We start from the raw sequence: 18754 nt of genomic DNA on the forward strand, positions 1-18754 counted from the left end.
AATCGGTAGTAACATATTCTTATACTCCGTTTTCTTTAACAGACCTCATCAATTATTCATTAATAAGCATATAAATTTATAAAAACTTAATATTTTATTACAGCACTTTTTCTACTTTCATCACTTCGATAAGTAGACGTCAAATCTAATAACAACAAAAAACAACACTTTATTTGAAATACATATATTCATATATGTATATGTGTGTTGTTTGTTTATATTGTAAAAATATTATAACAAGTTAAATTAATAAGTACGTTCCTGGGAGGACAAACATGTGATTTCATGATGTTGTAATAATGAATTACGGACATGTTAGATATTCATGACCTACTTTGTGAAATGTGTAGTAAATAAAATCAAAGCATTAGTATTTTGACAATCTGACTAAAGTTCAGATCTTCTTATTCTGATGATGACCGTATATATTTCACTTCTTTATAATTCGGATTTCCCGAGAAAGCTATTTTTAGCGGGTTTTACATAGGCATAAGAAGAAGTATCAAAATACCGTTTGGAAGTTTAACAAATTCACGGGGGAGAATCTCGCCGTTCGTTACCCAAACAAACAAGATGGCGGATGCAGCCAAAAAGTAGGTTTTTCCCTTTTTTCTCTGAAATTCGTGATGTTCTGATGTTAAAGTACATATAACAACCTTCGTCAAAGTTTTCCTGGCACACAGGATTTTATTTCATGATGTTTCGTCCCGTACTTTATCTGAAATGCGCGTCACCAGATTCGAAGCGAGAGAATTTTCCACCGGTTTGATCGTGGTAACGTACGGCTTTTTCTCTAAAATTCGCTGTTTCGTTTACATATATGTATATTAACTGAAACCACTGACTTTAAAAAGTTGTAATATGTCGTCATCTAAGCATTTATGCCCATTTTGGCTAGAATAACCCCTGAAAATATTAATATCGGGGCATTTTCTGGAAATGATATGTATGGCGCACAAAATATCAATGATAACGTACGGCGCTTTTTTCTGATTAATTGATTTTCTTTACAATAGAAAAGTTATGTTTACAAGACATAAGAGGATGTGTAGAACCAAATTAAGAAACAGAAATAAATAATATTAGTATCTGGCTTTATTTTTTATCCAATGAAAGCGTTGTATTTCTTAAAAATTCTTTGTGTAAATTTAATTTTCATAGAAGAACAAAAGTCGATGATATATCAAAGTCCGTTCATAGCAGCCTTTTATTTTTCATAGTGCTTCATAGAACCGCGTTTGTGCAAATGGACAGGTATAGTGACGAAATAAAGTTAATATTAATGAAGCCAAATAAAGCTTGACACTAAGTATGTTTGTATTCATTCGTGGCTGTTCTACAGAAATAAGAAATATTCTCCGGTCGCTATCGCTCCCGTCGCAGTTTCTAATTTCTGTAGAATAGCACGGATGAACACTTACATATACTTCGTAAACACTAGTTTAAGAATAACGTAATAATTTTTAAAACCGTTCTTTCATAAAGATAATGACGTCATCTAAGCGCATGAGCGGTATGGCATTAAAGGTTTCAGACGGGTTTTCCGGCATGGATAAAAACATCGAAATCCAAATCCGATTTGAAACTTTATAATTAAGACTAGAAATTAATAAGCAAATTTCAATGTCACTCTTTTATTGCTGATACCTGCAATACTTTTTTTTTAATGAAATTATTGTTTTTGTTGGGGCGTTTGTGGAAAAAAAAACGCCAGAATATGATAGCAAATTCTTGCATGTAATTGTTTTGATCAAATTATGACGTTCCTTTCATTTACAATTATGAAATCCGTAACTGATGCGAAGGGACCTTCATTTTTTTAGGATATGTGTATAAACATACAGTAATTCGTTTATGTGTTAAAAATCGATTAATAAAGAATAATTTTGAATTAATGGTTCACGTAATGTATGTTTTTTGTATGTATGTGCATGTATGTATGTATATGTATATACAAGAGACCTATAAGTTACTGGTTTAAAGATCAATTTTGAAAATGTTCATATGTAACTCCTTAAGAAAATTTCGGCTAGTGGTTGATTAATTTATCAATCAAAATTGATCTTCTCCAAACCTTTTCATGATTTTTGATATTATGTTTATATGAACTGTTCGTTATTGTGCATGTTTTATGTCCTCATCGGCTTTAAAGCCTATTGGAATAAAATAGAATGTCTACTGTCTACTATAATAAAAAAACTGTAAGGCTATGTCGCGTAAATATATCTGACGTCACAGTGGCACAAAGTCACGCTAAATGGTAGCGTTGTTTCAATATTAACCGCCCTTCAAATAAACAGAACATTTCTTATTTACTAAATTCATTGAAGTTTTTCGCATAACATTTTTTTGCTAACTCATTCAATAAATTCATTATTGAACCTACTCTCATTCATTTTTCTCTGTTATGTATTTTTCTTTCAATGAACGACCAGATTGAATAAACACAGGCTCATCTCATCTGGGTGTAAGCTAGTCGCAATCAATTTTCGTTTTGTAAATGTTTGACGAGTTCAAATATTAAGATTTCCTTATCAGAAATATGTTAGGAATGATTTTAGACTTTTTCTCTGGAAAAAGAAAATATATCAAGCCGTCCGTACCTTTTTAACATTTTTGCTCTGCTGAATGCGTTTCTTCTTTCCGATAATGGGATAAGACCATAATTATCGCACAACACTGGCGAAATTTAATGTGAAGACAACGCTACACAAATGTTTCCTGAAAATGGAGGCTTTTCTTTCCATTCTACATTTTATACAAAATATTCTCAAACTATACACGTGTGTTTTAATTGGTATATTAACAACGAAAATCTATTATGCCTCCAGCTAGAAAGATATTTATACCCGATGGTACAGCAAGGTTCAATTAATTATTTCTGACCTGACCAACATTTTTTCAGATATCTTTCATTTCCTACATAAAAATAATTCATTATCAGCTGATTGGACAAATGGAAATCCACCAAGTAGTAAAATGCGCCGTACGTTATCATTGATATTTTGTGCGCCATACGTTATCATTTCCGGAAAATGCCTCGATATTAATATTTACAGCAGTAAATCTAGCCAGAATGGGCATGATTGTTTACTTGACAACATATTACAACTTTTTAAAGTTAGTGGTTTCAGTTAATATACATATATGTAAAAGAAACAGTGAATTTTAGAGAAAAAGCCGTACGTTACCACGATCAAACCGGTGGAAAATTCTCTCGCTTCGAATCTGGTGACGCGCATTTCAGATAAAGTACGGGACGAAACAGCATGAAATAAAATCCTGTGTGCCAGGAAAATTGTGGAGAAGGTTGTTATATACATGTACCTTTACATTAGAACATCACGAATTTCAGAGAAAAAAGGGAAAAACCTACTTTTTGGCTGCATCCGCCATCTTGTTTGTTTGGGTAACGAACGGCGTGATTCTCCCCCTTGCAAATTGTTGAGTTTTGTTAGATAAAAAATGTTTGCAGTAAATTTAAACAAATTAACTTGAAATAACAGTCAATTTTTAACAGGCAAGATTGTTTTGCCAGTTTACCTGTCGGCTATATAGACAACGCCATGTTTGTTCTCGAAATCGTGAAAATTACCAAATCAGTATTAATATTAGTTTTCTAGGGGTTAAGAAATCTCATCGCTTTTCAAAATTATGAAAGCTCGCCAATGATTGGTTGTTTGAAAGAACACGAGAAGGTGACTACCTATTGGTGAATGTCAGATTCTAAAGCGTAGCGTTATTTGGGAACTGATTTTTAACAGATTGTGTATTTTCACTTCGGTATATACACTTACTTACTATAATTGTACTTATTGCCAAAACGCAAAAGAAACACAACTTTAGGATAAGCAGTCAAATGGGAAACTGTATAGAACTTGTAACAGTAAATTACAAACATAAAACTTTTGGGGAAAAAAACGAAGTTATTTGTTGAGGTAAATATGTCTTTAAATTTGCTCCACTGAGGTTAAAAAATAATTGTCAGAGTTCAATTTGAAAATCGATCTTTTTTACTTTTTTAGCCAGGTTTGAGTGGAAAGCATTGCAAAGCTTTTCATTTTTTGGTCATTTTGCACATTGAGAATAATTATTTTTGAAAAATAGAGTAACACACGTTATTGGTCTAGACTTGTTTTTATTTCTAAAATTCATAACTATAAAGATTGTGGATATAAATCATTTACAAAACTGTTCGAATCATGTGTGATACCAATCTTAGACTATTGTGCTTCTGTATGGGGATTCAAACATTACCAATCAATAGACAATATACAATACCGTGCTATACGCTATTATCTCGGTGTTCACCGTTTCGCCCCAAAACTTGCACTTACTGGAGACACGGGATGGCTACCAAGTAACTATCGCCGTTGGATATCAATAATACGATATTGGAATAGGCTTATTTTATTCAATGATAATAGGATTACTAAACGCGTCTTCAACATGGACTACAATAAATGCAGTAATAATTGGTGCAGTGACGTTAAAACAGTTATGACAAAATTGAACTTGGTCAGTCATTTTGAGAACAAAACCGTTATAAGCTTAGATTACGTTAAGACCAGGATAACTCAATATTATACGGATATTTGGAAAACTGACATACAAAAAGTACCGAAATTACGAACCTATGTTACCCTTAAGGACAATTTTATAACAGAAAAATATGTACAGTTAAATTTGAATAAAAATGAAAGATCAATGTTATCTCAATTTAGATGTGGCATTCTACCGTTAAGGATTGAAACTGGACGTTATATCAGTGAAACACCAGAGCAGAGAATTTGTTTGTTTTGTCCAGATAATAAAATAGAAGATGAAAAACACTTTTTAGTCCAGTGTCCCTTTTACAACAACATCAGAGTAGACATTTTTAGTGAACAATTTATGAATGAAGATTTTATGAGCATGAACGATGATATGAAAATGAAATATCTTGTTGTAAGTTTTCCACGAAAAGTAGCTAAATACCTTGTTAATGCTTATTGTAAAAGAAAGAAATCCTTATTTAATCGTTGAAATATTTATCCTGTAATATTGATGATGTGTACAGTATAATAATTTCATGTGAACTATTTATAATGTATATATGTTTCAGGTGACTTATTGGTCCATTGGGCCGGGTGTTATGTTAAATTATTTAATTTCGTTATTTGTAAACTGTCATACACATGTCACTATAATAAAATATTTACTTACTTACTTACTTACTGTATCAAATGGTACACAATCTCATTAAATATTTCAAGTCCTTTCATGAATAAAAACCTCGGTGGAGTCTTTTTACATTGCTTTCATATTTAAATTATACCTGAGGAAAAATAAAACAAAGACATTTTCAATAAATTATAAACGAAAACAGAATAAAATATGCCCTCTTAGAAAGGCTAACAAAATATTAGACTGTTATTTGGATAATTTCGTACAATCAGCTATACTGAAATTATTCAACAAAGGTATTTGGTATGATGTTTTAAAATAAATATTTTAACAAATATTTTATCGGCTAAAAACAAATCATTATATCTGTCTACTTTTTCAAAACCAACAGATCAAAGAATAGGAGTGGCTGACTGTAAACGGTAACAGGGGCCAAATGTTTGGTGTATTTCTTTCAAACAAATTAAAACGTTTTTCCATTGGTTGACTGTAAGCCACTGATAAAACATTAAAACGTTTTTTTTTTCAGTGGTTGACTGTAAGCCACTGATAAAAAGCAAAGCAAAACGGCAAGCCTTAAAGATTAAATCAAGACGACATTGGTCTCTTTAATCATATGCTCTCACATCTAAAATGAGTAAAATTATTAAGTTTATCTCCCCGAAGGTCAATGCAATATAATAACAAAAAATAAATAAAATTGCATATTTCATTTATCATGAACAATTAACTGAAAATGAGAGAAGAGGCTAGCTAAATTGTCAGATGTAAAAAGTAAACTTCTAGGAATAGTTTATATTTTTCGTTCATTTGTATAAATATTTGAAATAGATCTGGCGATGTTTACCTATCAATATAAAACACGACCATTTAAACACATTTGTGGGGGAATCAATACCTGTTCATTAAAGTTGTTTTTATCAGTTTATTGCCGATTGCAGAGAAGTTTGAAGTAGAAAGTTTTACTTATCTGTTGAACTGAGTAATACTTTTGCACTCCTTTCAGTACAAGACCAATCGCTAATTAAACACGATTATATTTTCTTACACTCTTTAAGCATTTACTTTCATCTATGACTAAATGATTCATATCACCGAAAGAGGCTAGCTTTAATTACCTCGTGTAAGCACGCAAGTCTGAAATCAGTACAATGAATCAATTGTACTGATTAACTCGCCGAATTTATTAATTCTGTTCTCAAGCTTCCAAAAGAATTCATATTCAAAACGTTATTTTCTATGTGTGTCGATAATTATTTCAATGCAAGTTTTATAGAACCATCCTTTCACCAGTCCGAACATAAAATCTGTGATTATTTAATGATGATGTAATTTTTTATTTAACTTAATAACTGTAAAAATTTTCAGGGAGATTTTTTCGATTTTTGGACAGTCCAAAATTCGTCCCTCAAATCGTTCAGAAATAACCACTTTTATCAATTAATTTACAACTACCAGTGGATTTTTATCAATTAATTCTACATTTTATTGTGCCATTCAGGACTACCAAATATGACCCGACTGACTGAAGTATTTCTAAAGTACAATAAAATTTATATCTTTCTAAGTACCATTGATAATGGTAAAGTGGAGCAAACTCTGTATTTGCTTTGAAATCTGACTTGAAGTGTGTATAAATTATTTAATTGATTTGAAGATTTAAATGCGATTGAATTTTCTCATTTCAGATGATTATTTCGAAGATTTTTTTAAACAATTACTTTTCATGTAGACATAAAACGGGATTGAAAGTTAGAAAAGGATGAAATGATAAGATAATGGATACGAAGTCAAATTGATGAATATCACAAGGTCTAAGTGAACATATAAAATGTTATTTCAACAAAACATTTAGAAATGGAATAATGCATAAAGCAGAAATCTAGCTGAAGATTTTAAAAGAACTTAGTCCTGATAAAAACGATTACTGACCGTATATTTATTACTGAGTGCAGTATTGTAAAGTGTTCACCTTGGCAACTTACTATAAATGTTTAATGAGAAACGACGGTAGACATACTATTATAGATACATGTAATGCGTTAATTGGCTAATTCTGCTATACGCACTGGAACTAACTTAATGGTGAGCAGTGAGACAAAAATAACAAAAAGGATAACATAAACAAAACAAAAAGAAATAAAAACAAAATAAATAAGTAGAATGAAAATGAAAATTGAACTGTTGTTTGGAATTAATGTGATATTGTGTATTTACTACTAACAGTGACTTGCGGAAAACATTCGAGTTGATGGGAAATATGGAACCTGACACAAAATACTCGAGATTTATGTTTCATCTCAAATTTTCTCAGACTGATGAATACCTCCATGAGCATGAACTTTATGAAGTCATGAGATCTAGAAACTTGTATCAAACACAGTTTGGTGTACGATCGAATTTCAAGAAAATTATGCGAAATTTGTACAAAGATGAAAAGCAAACGAAATATGGATTTGAAAACACGAGAAAAATGTTTGTTCAGAAGATGCGAGAACGACGGGAACAGATAGATAAATTGCGTCAAAGTACTAGCAATAAATTGAATAGTCTTTCCATGCTGCAAGAAAATGAAAAGAAAACGGCTGAACGCCAGTATGTTCCAGTACCTCAGGCAACATTTGTTTATACAGGCCTACCACCCATCGAGACAACGGCGGAAGAAGTGAATTTCATACCTCTGTCGTCCCAAAACAAAACTGATAAACGCGATGATGCAACTATACTGCCGCCTGCCCCTTCGCCGAGTATGGTGGCGACTGTATATGCCGATGACAGAAGATCAAATAAATCGAATGACAATTCAAAAGACCACGAACTTCCGACAGAACGGTTATTCACATCTAATGTATTAGTTGTAGGTATGACAGGACCTCAGACCGTAGCTAAGAAAGCAATAAGACAATCTAAAAAGGCGCTTAGCGATAGTGAAACAGTTAAACAAATGATTGAAAATGACGATCTCGGAAGTCAATTTTATGGATTAAACATTGAAAACAAGGAACAGGATGATGACAATTGGAATAGTGAAACTGTATTTGAGCAAAAGACAAAGTTAGGGGAAGGAGAAGCTCAGGTCTCGACTGCCTGTTTGACGAAACATTTACCAACTCATTTTGCGCTAAAGAAGACGAAAGCTATGCCATCAGAATCAAAAGTGCAATTTTGGGCTGAACAACACGGCAAACTTGAGAGTGAAGATGATATAAGAAAAGAAGCTGACTTTCACAGGTTGTTGATTGATCGACCGTCAAAATGGGCAGTTAACCCTTATCATGATGGTATTACACAATCAAAAATTCTTGACATGAGGTTACAATATTCAGAAAAAGATAATAAAAGAAGTTTTAAAAGAAAGTCTCGACAACTGGATGATTTGACACAAAAACATTTCTTCAAACAAAGGCTATCCCTTCCAGAACTAAATACGACGCCGAAACCAATGGTCTCTCTCGATCCAGGTGGCACAACGCCAGACGGGAGGCTTATTCTTACAAAAGCAGATTACGAGGATTATCTGTCGGATTATAAGAAAGCTAGGAGCTTGCGGCTCGAGAGGTCAAAGAAGCGCAACTTAATCTTGCAAAGAAGAATTGAAGAATTTATCCTTGAGCCAAAATTATGCTTAAAGGATGACACGGCTCTGCGAGCATCATTCAACACAATTTAAGAATACTTAATTGCGATTTGTGATTTTATGTGTTATGCTACAAACTATGGTGACATAATTGATGCGAGAGACACTTCAAATGCCCTTTTAATTGACATTGAGGAAATAAACAAATGAGCCGCACCATGACAAAACCAACATAGTGCGTTTGCGACCAGCATGGATCAAGACAAGCCTGCGCATCCACGCAGTCTGATCAGGATCAGTTTCTCTTCTTGTTGTAGGGTTTGTAAGCGAACAACATGGATCTTGATCAGACTGCGCGGATGTACAGGCTGGTCTGGATCCATGCTGGTTCCAAACGCACTATGTTGGTTTTGTCATGGCGCGGCTCATTAATCTATTGATATCTAAATGCTACTGGAAAAGAGACCTCTGGTACAACTCTGTCTCTATACTCGCCCATGGTATAAATTTTTCGTTTTTTTACCCATACTGTTATTCCAAATCTTCTCTATGTAAAGTTCCATTTGTTTTCTAAATGCGTCTGACTTTGTATTAAGATCAATACACTAAGAACAGTTTGCTTCAGAATCTGTTGAAGCAATTTGGTTGGTTTTGCTGTTTATGTTCCATTGTTTATGATGAAATAAATTTTAGATACAAATATATATGTTCTTGACTTTTTTTGTAATATGAACATTTTAAAAATAATTCCCCATACCTACTTTTATAGAATATTAAAATATTTTAGATATGTTTTTGTAACCGCAGTTGCTTATTTAGAATAATAGTAAATTGGTTGGCTGCATGCTTCATAAATTTCATAAATGAATATTCTATATTGAAAGGACTCCACTGACGTTTTCTTTTTTCATTACGATTTATGTACCATTTAATGTATGTCTAGACCAATATCCTTTTAGGACAGGAAAGTTTCAGATAATTATTCACATTGTGAATAATTAATTAATAAAAAAATGAAAAAAAAACAAAACATTTAAAAACTTTTAACTCAATGTAAGCCTTGCACAAAACAACAATTTTCAATTAAATTCTGAACATATTTCTATATTATCATTATCCATCTCATATCTTTAAGTGTCCTGTTGTGTGTATGTATATTGAAAGATATTCAAATTTAATGTTTTAGACCATCAGCGGGGGTCCTTTAAGATATAGTCAATGTTTATTGCAATATTTTTTTCAACTTTATAACTGTTTGACTTTTTTGTTTTGAGTACAAATGTAAATTTACTACCAGTTAATAAATAACCAGTCAAAAAACATGATTTTTGTGCTTAAAAGAGGTCCATATAGCTTAAAAAGATATATATAAATTAAAATCTTATATCGATCAGCAAAGAATTTTTTTTTTTTTTGTAAAAATGATAAAGATAGGTTGAAACTCGACATTCAGTCCATTAATTAGCCCTATTTGTCTTAAAATCGTTGAAACGCTTTTCATTTTGCCATTTTGCACAATAATAATGAGATGATATCTTGAACATAGTATAGATCTATTAGTATACAACTTCCTCAAATGGTAGAAAAATCTGAAAAGAAAATATTTGCAGTCCCCTTATGTAAAAAACCACTTTCAATGGGGTCCCCTTAACAAACATTTAATTTCCTAACTGATTTATTTCTGGGGGCTGGACTCTTTAACGGACCTAGATTATTTTGGTACAAGAATTTTGAGTCTTATCGTCGGATACCCACGGTTGTTCAAATGTTAATGGTTCGGCCGTGGGTATCCGACGATGATTTGTACATGATTTTGCTGTGATATTATAATGATTTAAGTTTGTGTTATTTGATCTGATACAATTAAATAATAAAATGATATCAAAGAAAGGTAAAAATATAAAAGATACATATAACCATTTAAAAATCAAACTAATGAAACTTTTTTTCCCAGACTGAAACACTTATAACAACGTTTATTGTGATATAAACGTATATATGGTTACAAAATAAACCGAGGTCAAATTGTATAATTATCATATGGGCTCTTACACAGTACCGTCAAAAGTTTTGATATGATTTGAACTTAATTTTAATTTGTTTCAAGTGTTAAATACAAAACACATGATTCACTATAGTATTCAAAGTAACACGTAACAAAGTAACTATATTCCGTAAAATTAGATTCACAATTGTTTTTTTACATAAATCAGGCTATTCAAATAGCTGAGTAGGCTTTTTTAAGCGTACAGTAACATGTGTATATAACGTGTTTTTATCATAATGTCGACAATGAAGCTTAAGTACGTTAGATTTAAAAAACAAGAAGACTTTAGAGACTTGAGAGACTGGTACTTCTTTGTCAAACAGATGTCAACATGTCTCTATTAATGATAACCTTGATATAAAATGTTGACAAGTAGGTTAGACTTACTAGAAAAAAACCAAACCGGGAAATTACCATATGTCCGAAAACAAGGTTAAAATTTTAAAAGAATTTTTAAGTGCATTGGTCTATAATGGAAGGTAATAGGTAAACAATTAATTATTTCGTTTATTGTATTTAATATTAGATATATTAACAAGAAATAACGAAATAATTTTACATGGAAGTTGTTGGCAAGTGTGAAATATATGATCCGATATTACATAATTCAGCCGCGTCATGACAAAACCAAAATAAAGGGTTTGCGACCAGCATGGATCAAGACCAGCCTGCGCATCCGCGCAGTCTGATCAGGATCCATGCTGTTCACTTACAAACTCTATTACAAGTAGAGAAACTGATAGCGAACAGCATGGATCCTGATTAGACTGCACGGATGCGCAGGCTAGTCTGGATCCTTGCTAGTCGCAAACCCATTATGTTGGTTTTGTCATGACGCGACTGAATTATATTTATATAGCAAATAATATTGTCCTGGTGTTGTTTCAAGTAGCATTTTATAAGAATATCCAAATGATACATTTCTATTGTTTTTATCAATGTCTGAAATAGAAATGGAAAAGAAAATGTGCGCATAACAGACCAATCAATCCATTTAAAGATACTGTTTCAGATGAATCTGCTTTAACATTTTTATATCACACTGAGGTCACTTTTAACATTACCGATCTAATAATAGAACTCGAAAAGGACATGATCACAGCCGTCCAACGTGTTATTTATATTCATATTACTGATTTTTACTATCGTCATTGGCTTAAGTACACCGTAGCAATTTCATTTTCAAAACACATGTATTAATATCATTATTATTATTATTATTATTATTATTATTATTATTATTATTAGTAAGAATAATAATAATTATTATTATTATCATCATTATTTATTTATTTATTTTGAACGTTTTATCATACTGTTGTAATACTGTATTAAATAGAGGATATTTGTTTGTTTGTGTGTAAGATGAAATTTTATTTCATCGAGTGGGCTTTAAAAACAGTATTCTCACGAGTGGCGTAGCTACGAGTGAGAATACTGTTTTTAAAGTTCACGAGATGAAATAAAATTACATCTTACACAACAAACAAACAAATTTTCTTTTTATTTTATGCTTAAAAACAAGTTAAAACGAAATCTCCTTAATGTTTACGTTAATATTAAAATCTGTTTCCCCATTTAGAGCCTCAAAAAAGTCGAATTTCTCATTAAATACAAGAAGACATGGGCTGAAAAATAAGTTCCACAATCAACGTTAAATGGTGGTGATAGTATTAATTTTATTAAAAAAATATGTCTGATCGCATGTTTAAATAATAAAAACAAACAATTCTAGTAGGAGAAAAAGTCCAACCATCCATCCATATTTCTGTTACTGACTGCGAATTTACATTAGACCTGACTATGTTAAATGCAAACGGCCGCCATTTTTAAAGTTGTGTATTTCACTGGAGGAAAATAATTGTGTTTGATTCAGAGGGATATCATTTGGATTTGTTAGTCATACACCTTTTTAAAAGAAAGAAAACTTATATGAGGATTGTAACAGACAATAAATAAGTGTTGACAGATGTGTAAACATTAAAAAAAGTGGATAGGAAATTGGAAAACTTGGAAGCCTTACGAACGCTGGGTTGTTTTACATATTCTTCGACTGAAAGCTGCCATTGCTTTTCAAGTTTTCATAAAGCATACTGCAGTTTTTGCTCGTAGGATACTTAAATATTCCCAAATGCCGTCAAGAGCAGTTTTGCATGTGGAAGAAATGTATTTTTCAGACTGTAAAATGAAACAAAAAATTAAAGAGACGATATTTAGTGATTGGTAATTTTAATGAATAGAAGTAACTTACTGTAAGTTTTCTTCTTTTTATTACTTTTGACATATAAGTTATTTATCAATTTCAGCTTTGCTTTTCTTTAAACAGCCTGATATTGACGGAATAGTCAGCAAAAATAAAATTGAGGTACAACATGGGGAAAATCTTAAAAAAAGTAGTTTCGTCATTGAAAAGTGTGAAATTATATTTTGATAATTTTCACTGTGAAATTATCAAATATAATTTTCACGGATAAATCAGTAATCCACTGAAAAGCATAAAATAAATAACATCTAATTCAACAATTAACGGCACATCTTTCACCAATATTCGACTGAGATTTAAAAATGTACAACAAATGGCATCATTGTACTAGTATTTTTGAGAATTAAAAAGGACTGATTTTGAGAATTTGGCTCCCTATAAGATGCTAGAGGCATTTTGTAGTACAAGTGGTATCTTGGTGTATTTTACCTATTTAAGGTATGCTGAATCCGATAAAGGTGGAAACTTGATCTTGACCATTGAAATGGCCATTTAAAATGACCAGAATTTCTTTATCATAAAAAGATGATATATCAAATAAAACTTTTAAGGAAAGAAAAAGCCGAAAATTTGTCACAAAGCATGTTTAGGTAAAAACAAATTAGACACCAAAACAGAATTAAAAAAGAGAAAAACAATCCAATATGGCCGAAATATCCAAGATGGAAGACATTTTTCTATAGGCCAATATAATAGTAATATAGAAGTAATATTAAAGATAGTACTGAAAATTTTAAGGCATTTAAGCAGCGAAACAAACCCCTTTTTTCCTCCCTTCTGAAAAATATAGAGCTTTCATTTTTTTTTTATCGGGCCTTTTTATCCCATTATATTGCACGCTCGTATGTATGGGGGGGTAAAACGTGGGAAATCCCAAAATTTAATAGCACCTTTTCTGAATCTTTTGGGGGTTTGTGTTATTTTGTTTTTAAATCGGTCCGTCGTCTTCGTTCTTCTGTTATCGGTCCTCGTCGCAGTTCTCTTGTTGTCAGTTCTATTGTTATTGGCTGTGAACTTCGTTCTTTTGTTATCGGTTCTCGTCTCTGTTTTTCTGTTATCGGTCGTTGCCTTCGTTCATCTGTTATCGGTTCTCGTCTTCGTTCTTCTCCGTTCTCGTCTCTATTTTTCTGTAATCAATCCTGGCTACCGTTTTTTATGTCAATTTATCTGTCATCGGTTCCCGTCTCTATTATTGATCCCCGTCTCCATTCTTCTGTCATCAGTCCTCGTCTGTGTTATTCTGTTATCAATCCTCGGTTCCGTTGGATTGCGGTTATCGGTTCCTGTCCTGTTGTGTTATCGGTTTTCGTCTTCGTTCTTCCCCGTTCTTCTGTCATCGGTTCTCGTCCCTTTTTTTCTGTAATCAGTGTTGGTCTCCGTTTTATTGTTGTCAATTCTCCTGTCGTCGGTCCTCCTCTCTGTTATTCTGTCATCAGTCGTCGTCTCCGTTGGGTTGTTGTCAGTTCTTCTGTTATCGGTTATCGTCTCTTTTCTTCTGTAATCAGTCCTGGTCTCCGTTTTCTTGTTGTCAATTCTTCTGTCATCGGTTCCCGTCTCTGTTATCGATTCCAGTCTCCATTGTCTTGTTGTCCTGTTCTTCTGTTATCAATCCTCATTTCCGTTGTGTTGTTGTCTGCTGTTCTGTTATCGGTCGCTGTCTTTGTTAGCTTGTTGTCAGTTCTGTTGTTATCGGTTCCTGTCTGTTCTTCTGTTATCGGTCCTTTTCTCTGTTTGCTTGTTGTCAGTACTTTTTTATAGGTTCCTGTCTCTGTTCTTCTGTTATCGGTGGACGTCTGTGTTCGCTTGTTGTCAGTTTTTCTGTTATCAGTCCCTGTCTCTGTTCTTCTGTTAGCAGTCCTCGTCTCTGTTCGCTTGTTGTCAGTTCTTGTCTCCGTTCTTCTTTCTGTCGTTGTCTTCGGTCTTGTACTTTCGGTATTTGTTTCCTGTTCCGTTAAGGTCTTCTCTTGTTTCTATCGTTGCCGTCATTCTGTGTCTAAGTCCTGGTTTTGTCAGTCTTGTAGTCATTTATTCGTTCAGTGGAGTAGCGGGGGATCGAACTCACGACCCCTTGATTTGTAGGCAGACAGTGTTACCACTGCACCATAGCGCCCGCTCTGAATAATAACCATTTTTGAAAATCCTTTATACATTAAATACTATTTCAATGGCTAACAAAGGGTGTTATACAATTATATTTTAACACCTTTACTATGTAGCCAACCCACGTGACTTTTATATATGGTCAAAGAAAATATTACTCGATTTATAACAAGTAATATTTTTATAGATAACTTTGCTGTTACTTTAAAATATCCTGAAAATTTATTGGAGGGTACCCGGAATGATGTGATAATCTTCTTTAACTTTAACTTTAAATTTCAAATTAAATAGTCACTTATTTTTAAACAAGATGGTAAACATTTGTTGTTTTCTGTATGTTTGTTAAGAATGTGATAAAGTATACACTTCTAAGTTTAAGATGACTTTTTAATATTATCGATTATCCATCGTATACCTGAATGCAGTTATAAATGTGGAAAGCCATGGCTGTCTGATATTGTTCTTTTTAAATTTATTTAACCATTTGGATAATATATGAGTTCACTTCGACTATATATGAATTGAAAACACCTTTTGTAGTTCAAGGTCAATTTTATTTTCTTGGTACCCACCCTCATCGTCTTCAGCATACCCATATTAGGTTAAAACACTCAAGATATTACTTGTACTATAAAATGCCTCTAGCATTCATATTTTCTTAAAATCAGTCCTGTCTAAATAGGAATGAGAGCATCATTTTGATTTTTCTGAAAACGCCTCCTCGATTATTGTTTTAGGATAATTTCAATTCGAAAAATATCTTATAATATTTTTAACTAATTTGATAAGTATTTTGGCAACAAAAACAAACATTTTTATATGCTGTTGTTATCATTTCTTTTACATCTTATTTTTTTTACATTAACAGAAATTTCGTGTTTTTTTATGAATCTTCAATATTATTTGATTTTTAACCCAAACAATTACGAATTTTCCAAGTTTTCATTTTCAATGCAACAGGAAGTTTTCACTTTTATTTCACATTATTTAGACGTTTTTGAAGCTATAAAGATCAAAAGATCCGCAAATCAAAAGCGGAAAACGTTGATTTATTTGAAACAGTGTTGAACATTTAAAGCACAGTGCCTCGAGATTCATGGTATTTTTTCATTAAAAATTTGAAAATGAATTTAAAAGTAAAATATTGTGAAGTAAACAATGAAAGTAAGTTATAAATTGCAAACGGCACTTGCAATCCACGTTAATTACAGAAAAAGATGTTAAAATATGCATCGATAGCCCTAATTGCGCAAGTCACGCAGTAGAAATATGTTGATAAATAATGCAAAAGCAGTCATTAAGCGTACAAACATGGAAATAATTACTAGAAGCTTTATACATGTACTTTTTCTTAAATTCTTTGTACATTTTTCTCAAGTTTGACTACCTTCAATTATATGGAGGCATACAGTTTTAATGAAATCTTAAGATGAAGCGATTTAACAAATTAAATATAAACAAAATATATTTTAAACAACTAGGAAATGAAATGGTTTAAAAGATAAGAATAATTTATTTGTATTCAGTACATCCGTGAACGAACATTATATCAATGAAAAAATAATCATGATCATTGGCTATTTAATGTACGTCGTCAACATACATTAGTCAGAAACAAAAATTATTTATAAAGAAAAGATTACTAAAGATCTGCCCATGAAACAAGATACTGTAACATGATTGCAAAGTAACGAAATGACACTTCTTTATCTTTTACAATTTCTTTCAAATCTATAAAACAAGTTCTCCGCGGAAATATCACGGAAGTTTTTATGATGTTTTTGTAATTTATATATCATTTGTATACAATTAAAATATGTAAATCTTTTCTAATATCGTTTATAGCTTCCTGTTAAGTATGGTGGCTAATTTACGCCATGTCGAATTTTTTTTTTTTTTATTTTTTTTTTTGAGTGTGTTTAGATTTTATTCATCGCGAAAATGCGAAAAACAAAGTTTCACTGTGAATTTTTCATTTAATTTTCACATTTTATGGCGAAAAAGCGAAAATGCGACATGGTACAAATCAGCCACCATAGTTTAGTACTTACCTATACTAATTGAGTTCAAGTTAGGCGAAGATTATGAATAAATTATTGTCTTCGGAACCTTCAGCCAATTTGCACGTCTACGAAGAGAAGACACCTGGTCACGTGATGAAACTATCGACATAATTTGATCGGTTGTTTCATGTTGATTTTTGTATATTTATAAGATTGAAAATGATGATTCGTATGAAAATAAGATAAAAAAGGAACGAAACACAAACATGTAAACGAAAAATGACATTAAACGTAGTTTCAGAATTTTGTCTGTCATGACGATTTAAAATTTTTATCATCAGAATCGAGCCAGTCCTGCCATGAAAACTATTCATTCATTCATTCATTCATTCATTCATTCATTCATTCATTCATTCATTCATTCATTCATTCATTCATTCATTCATTCATTCATTCATTCATTCATTCATTCATTCATTCATCCATCCATCCATCCATCCATCCATCATCCATCCATCCATCCATTCATTCATTCATTCATTCATTCATTCATTCATTCATTCATTCATTCATTCATTCATTCATTCATTTATTCATTCATTCATTCATTCATTTGCTTCTGCTTTAATATTATATTTTGATATTAATTGTTGTTGTTGTTGTTGTTGTTGTTAATGATGATGATGTTATTGTTGTTGCTGCTGCTTCTTCTGCTGCTGCTGCTGCTGCTGCTGCGTTATTTTAGATACAAACCTGAAGTATGCAAATAGCTAAATGAAAAACGCCCTAAAAAGAATATCCAGTATTACATCTATGTTGCAGGCATGTTGTTAACGTAAAGGTTATGTCACGTATTCCAATAATTAAAACAGTTTAAACATATAGGCCAGTTTGCATCCGGTTAAACACCGGTTTCATTTCACTTTACAACAACATCATAACATGACATTGTTAATTCAGAAATGCAATGTAGTGTCATTTATATTTCAATTATTAGATTATAAGGTAACACTTGTTCAAATGACCACGACTTGCCTGTATTTTATTTTGTTTTATGATTCTCTTCGAAGAACAAAGGGTATATGGTTTTGCTAATGTCGGTCGTTCTGTCTGTCTGTCTGTCTGTCCGTCGGTCTGTCCGTCTTTCCGTCGACTCCTATTGATTTGGGAGTCACTTGTTTAAAGGTCAAAGTCACAGGGTCCTTGAATGTCAGAATGGTATCCACTCATTTCTTTAAACTTTTTACCATAAAGTTTTCATATTTCATATACTAATTGGTCATAACTAGAAGATGACCTTATTGATTTTAGAGTCACTAGGCCAAAGGTCAAGGTCAAAGAAGACTTAAATGTCAAAGTGGTTTCCGCTCATTATCTTGTAGTCCATTTATTACAAAGCCTTCATATTCCACATCCTGATTTGTCATAACAAGTAGAAGATTCTTATTGATTTTTGAGTCACTAGCTCAAAGGCCAAGCAGACAGGAGCCTTAAATATCAGCATGGTTTCTGCTAATTATACTTATAATTACTCAATGAAAGGCTGTTCGATGATGGCTTTTATTTAAACAGTGATATTTATTCGTCAGTGGTTTGTA

At 32.1% G+C, this 18754-nt stretch overlaps 1 protein-coding gene across 1 annotated transcript; it reads left to right on the plus strand.

Annotated features, from left to right (window-relative positions):
- The first annotated feature begins 7336 nt into the window (after positions 1-7336).
- LOC132714625 (uncharacterized) lies at positions 7337-9340 on the plus strand. The gene has a single exon (XM_060697519.1). The coding sequence runs from the start codon at positions 7418-7420 to the stop codon at positions 8834-8836; it is 1419 nt and encodes a 472-aa protein (XP_060553502.1). The 5' UTR covers positions 7337-7417; the 3' UTR covers positions 8837-9340.
- The last annotated feature ends 9414 nt before the right edge of the window (positions 9341-18754 follow it).

The sequence above is a fragment of the Ruditapes philippinarum genome, unplaced genomic scaffold, assembly GCF_026571515.1.
Source record: "Ruditapes philippinarum isolate M1 unplaced genomic scaffold, ASM2657151v2 ctg888_1_1_1_1, whole genome shotgun sequence".
NCBI lineage: Eukaryota > Metazoa > Mollusca > Bivalvia > Venerida > Veneridae > Ruditapes > Ruditapes philippinarum.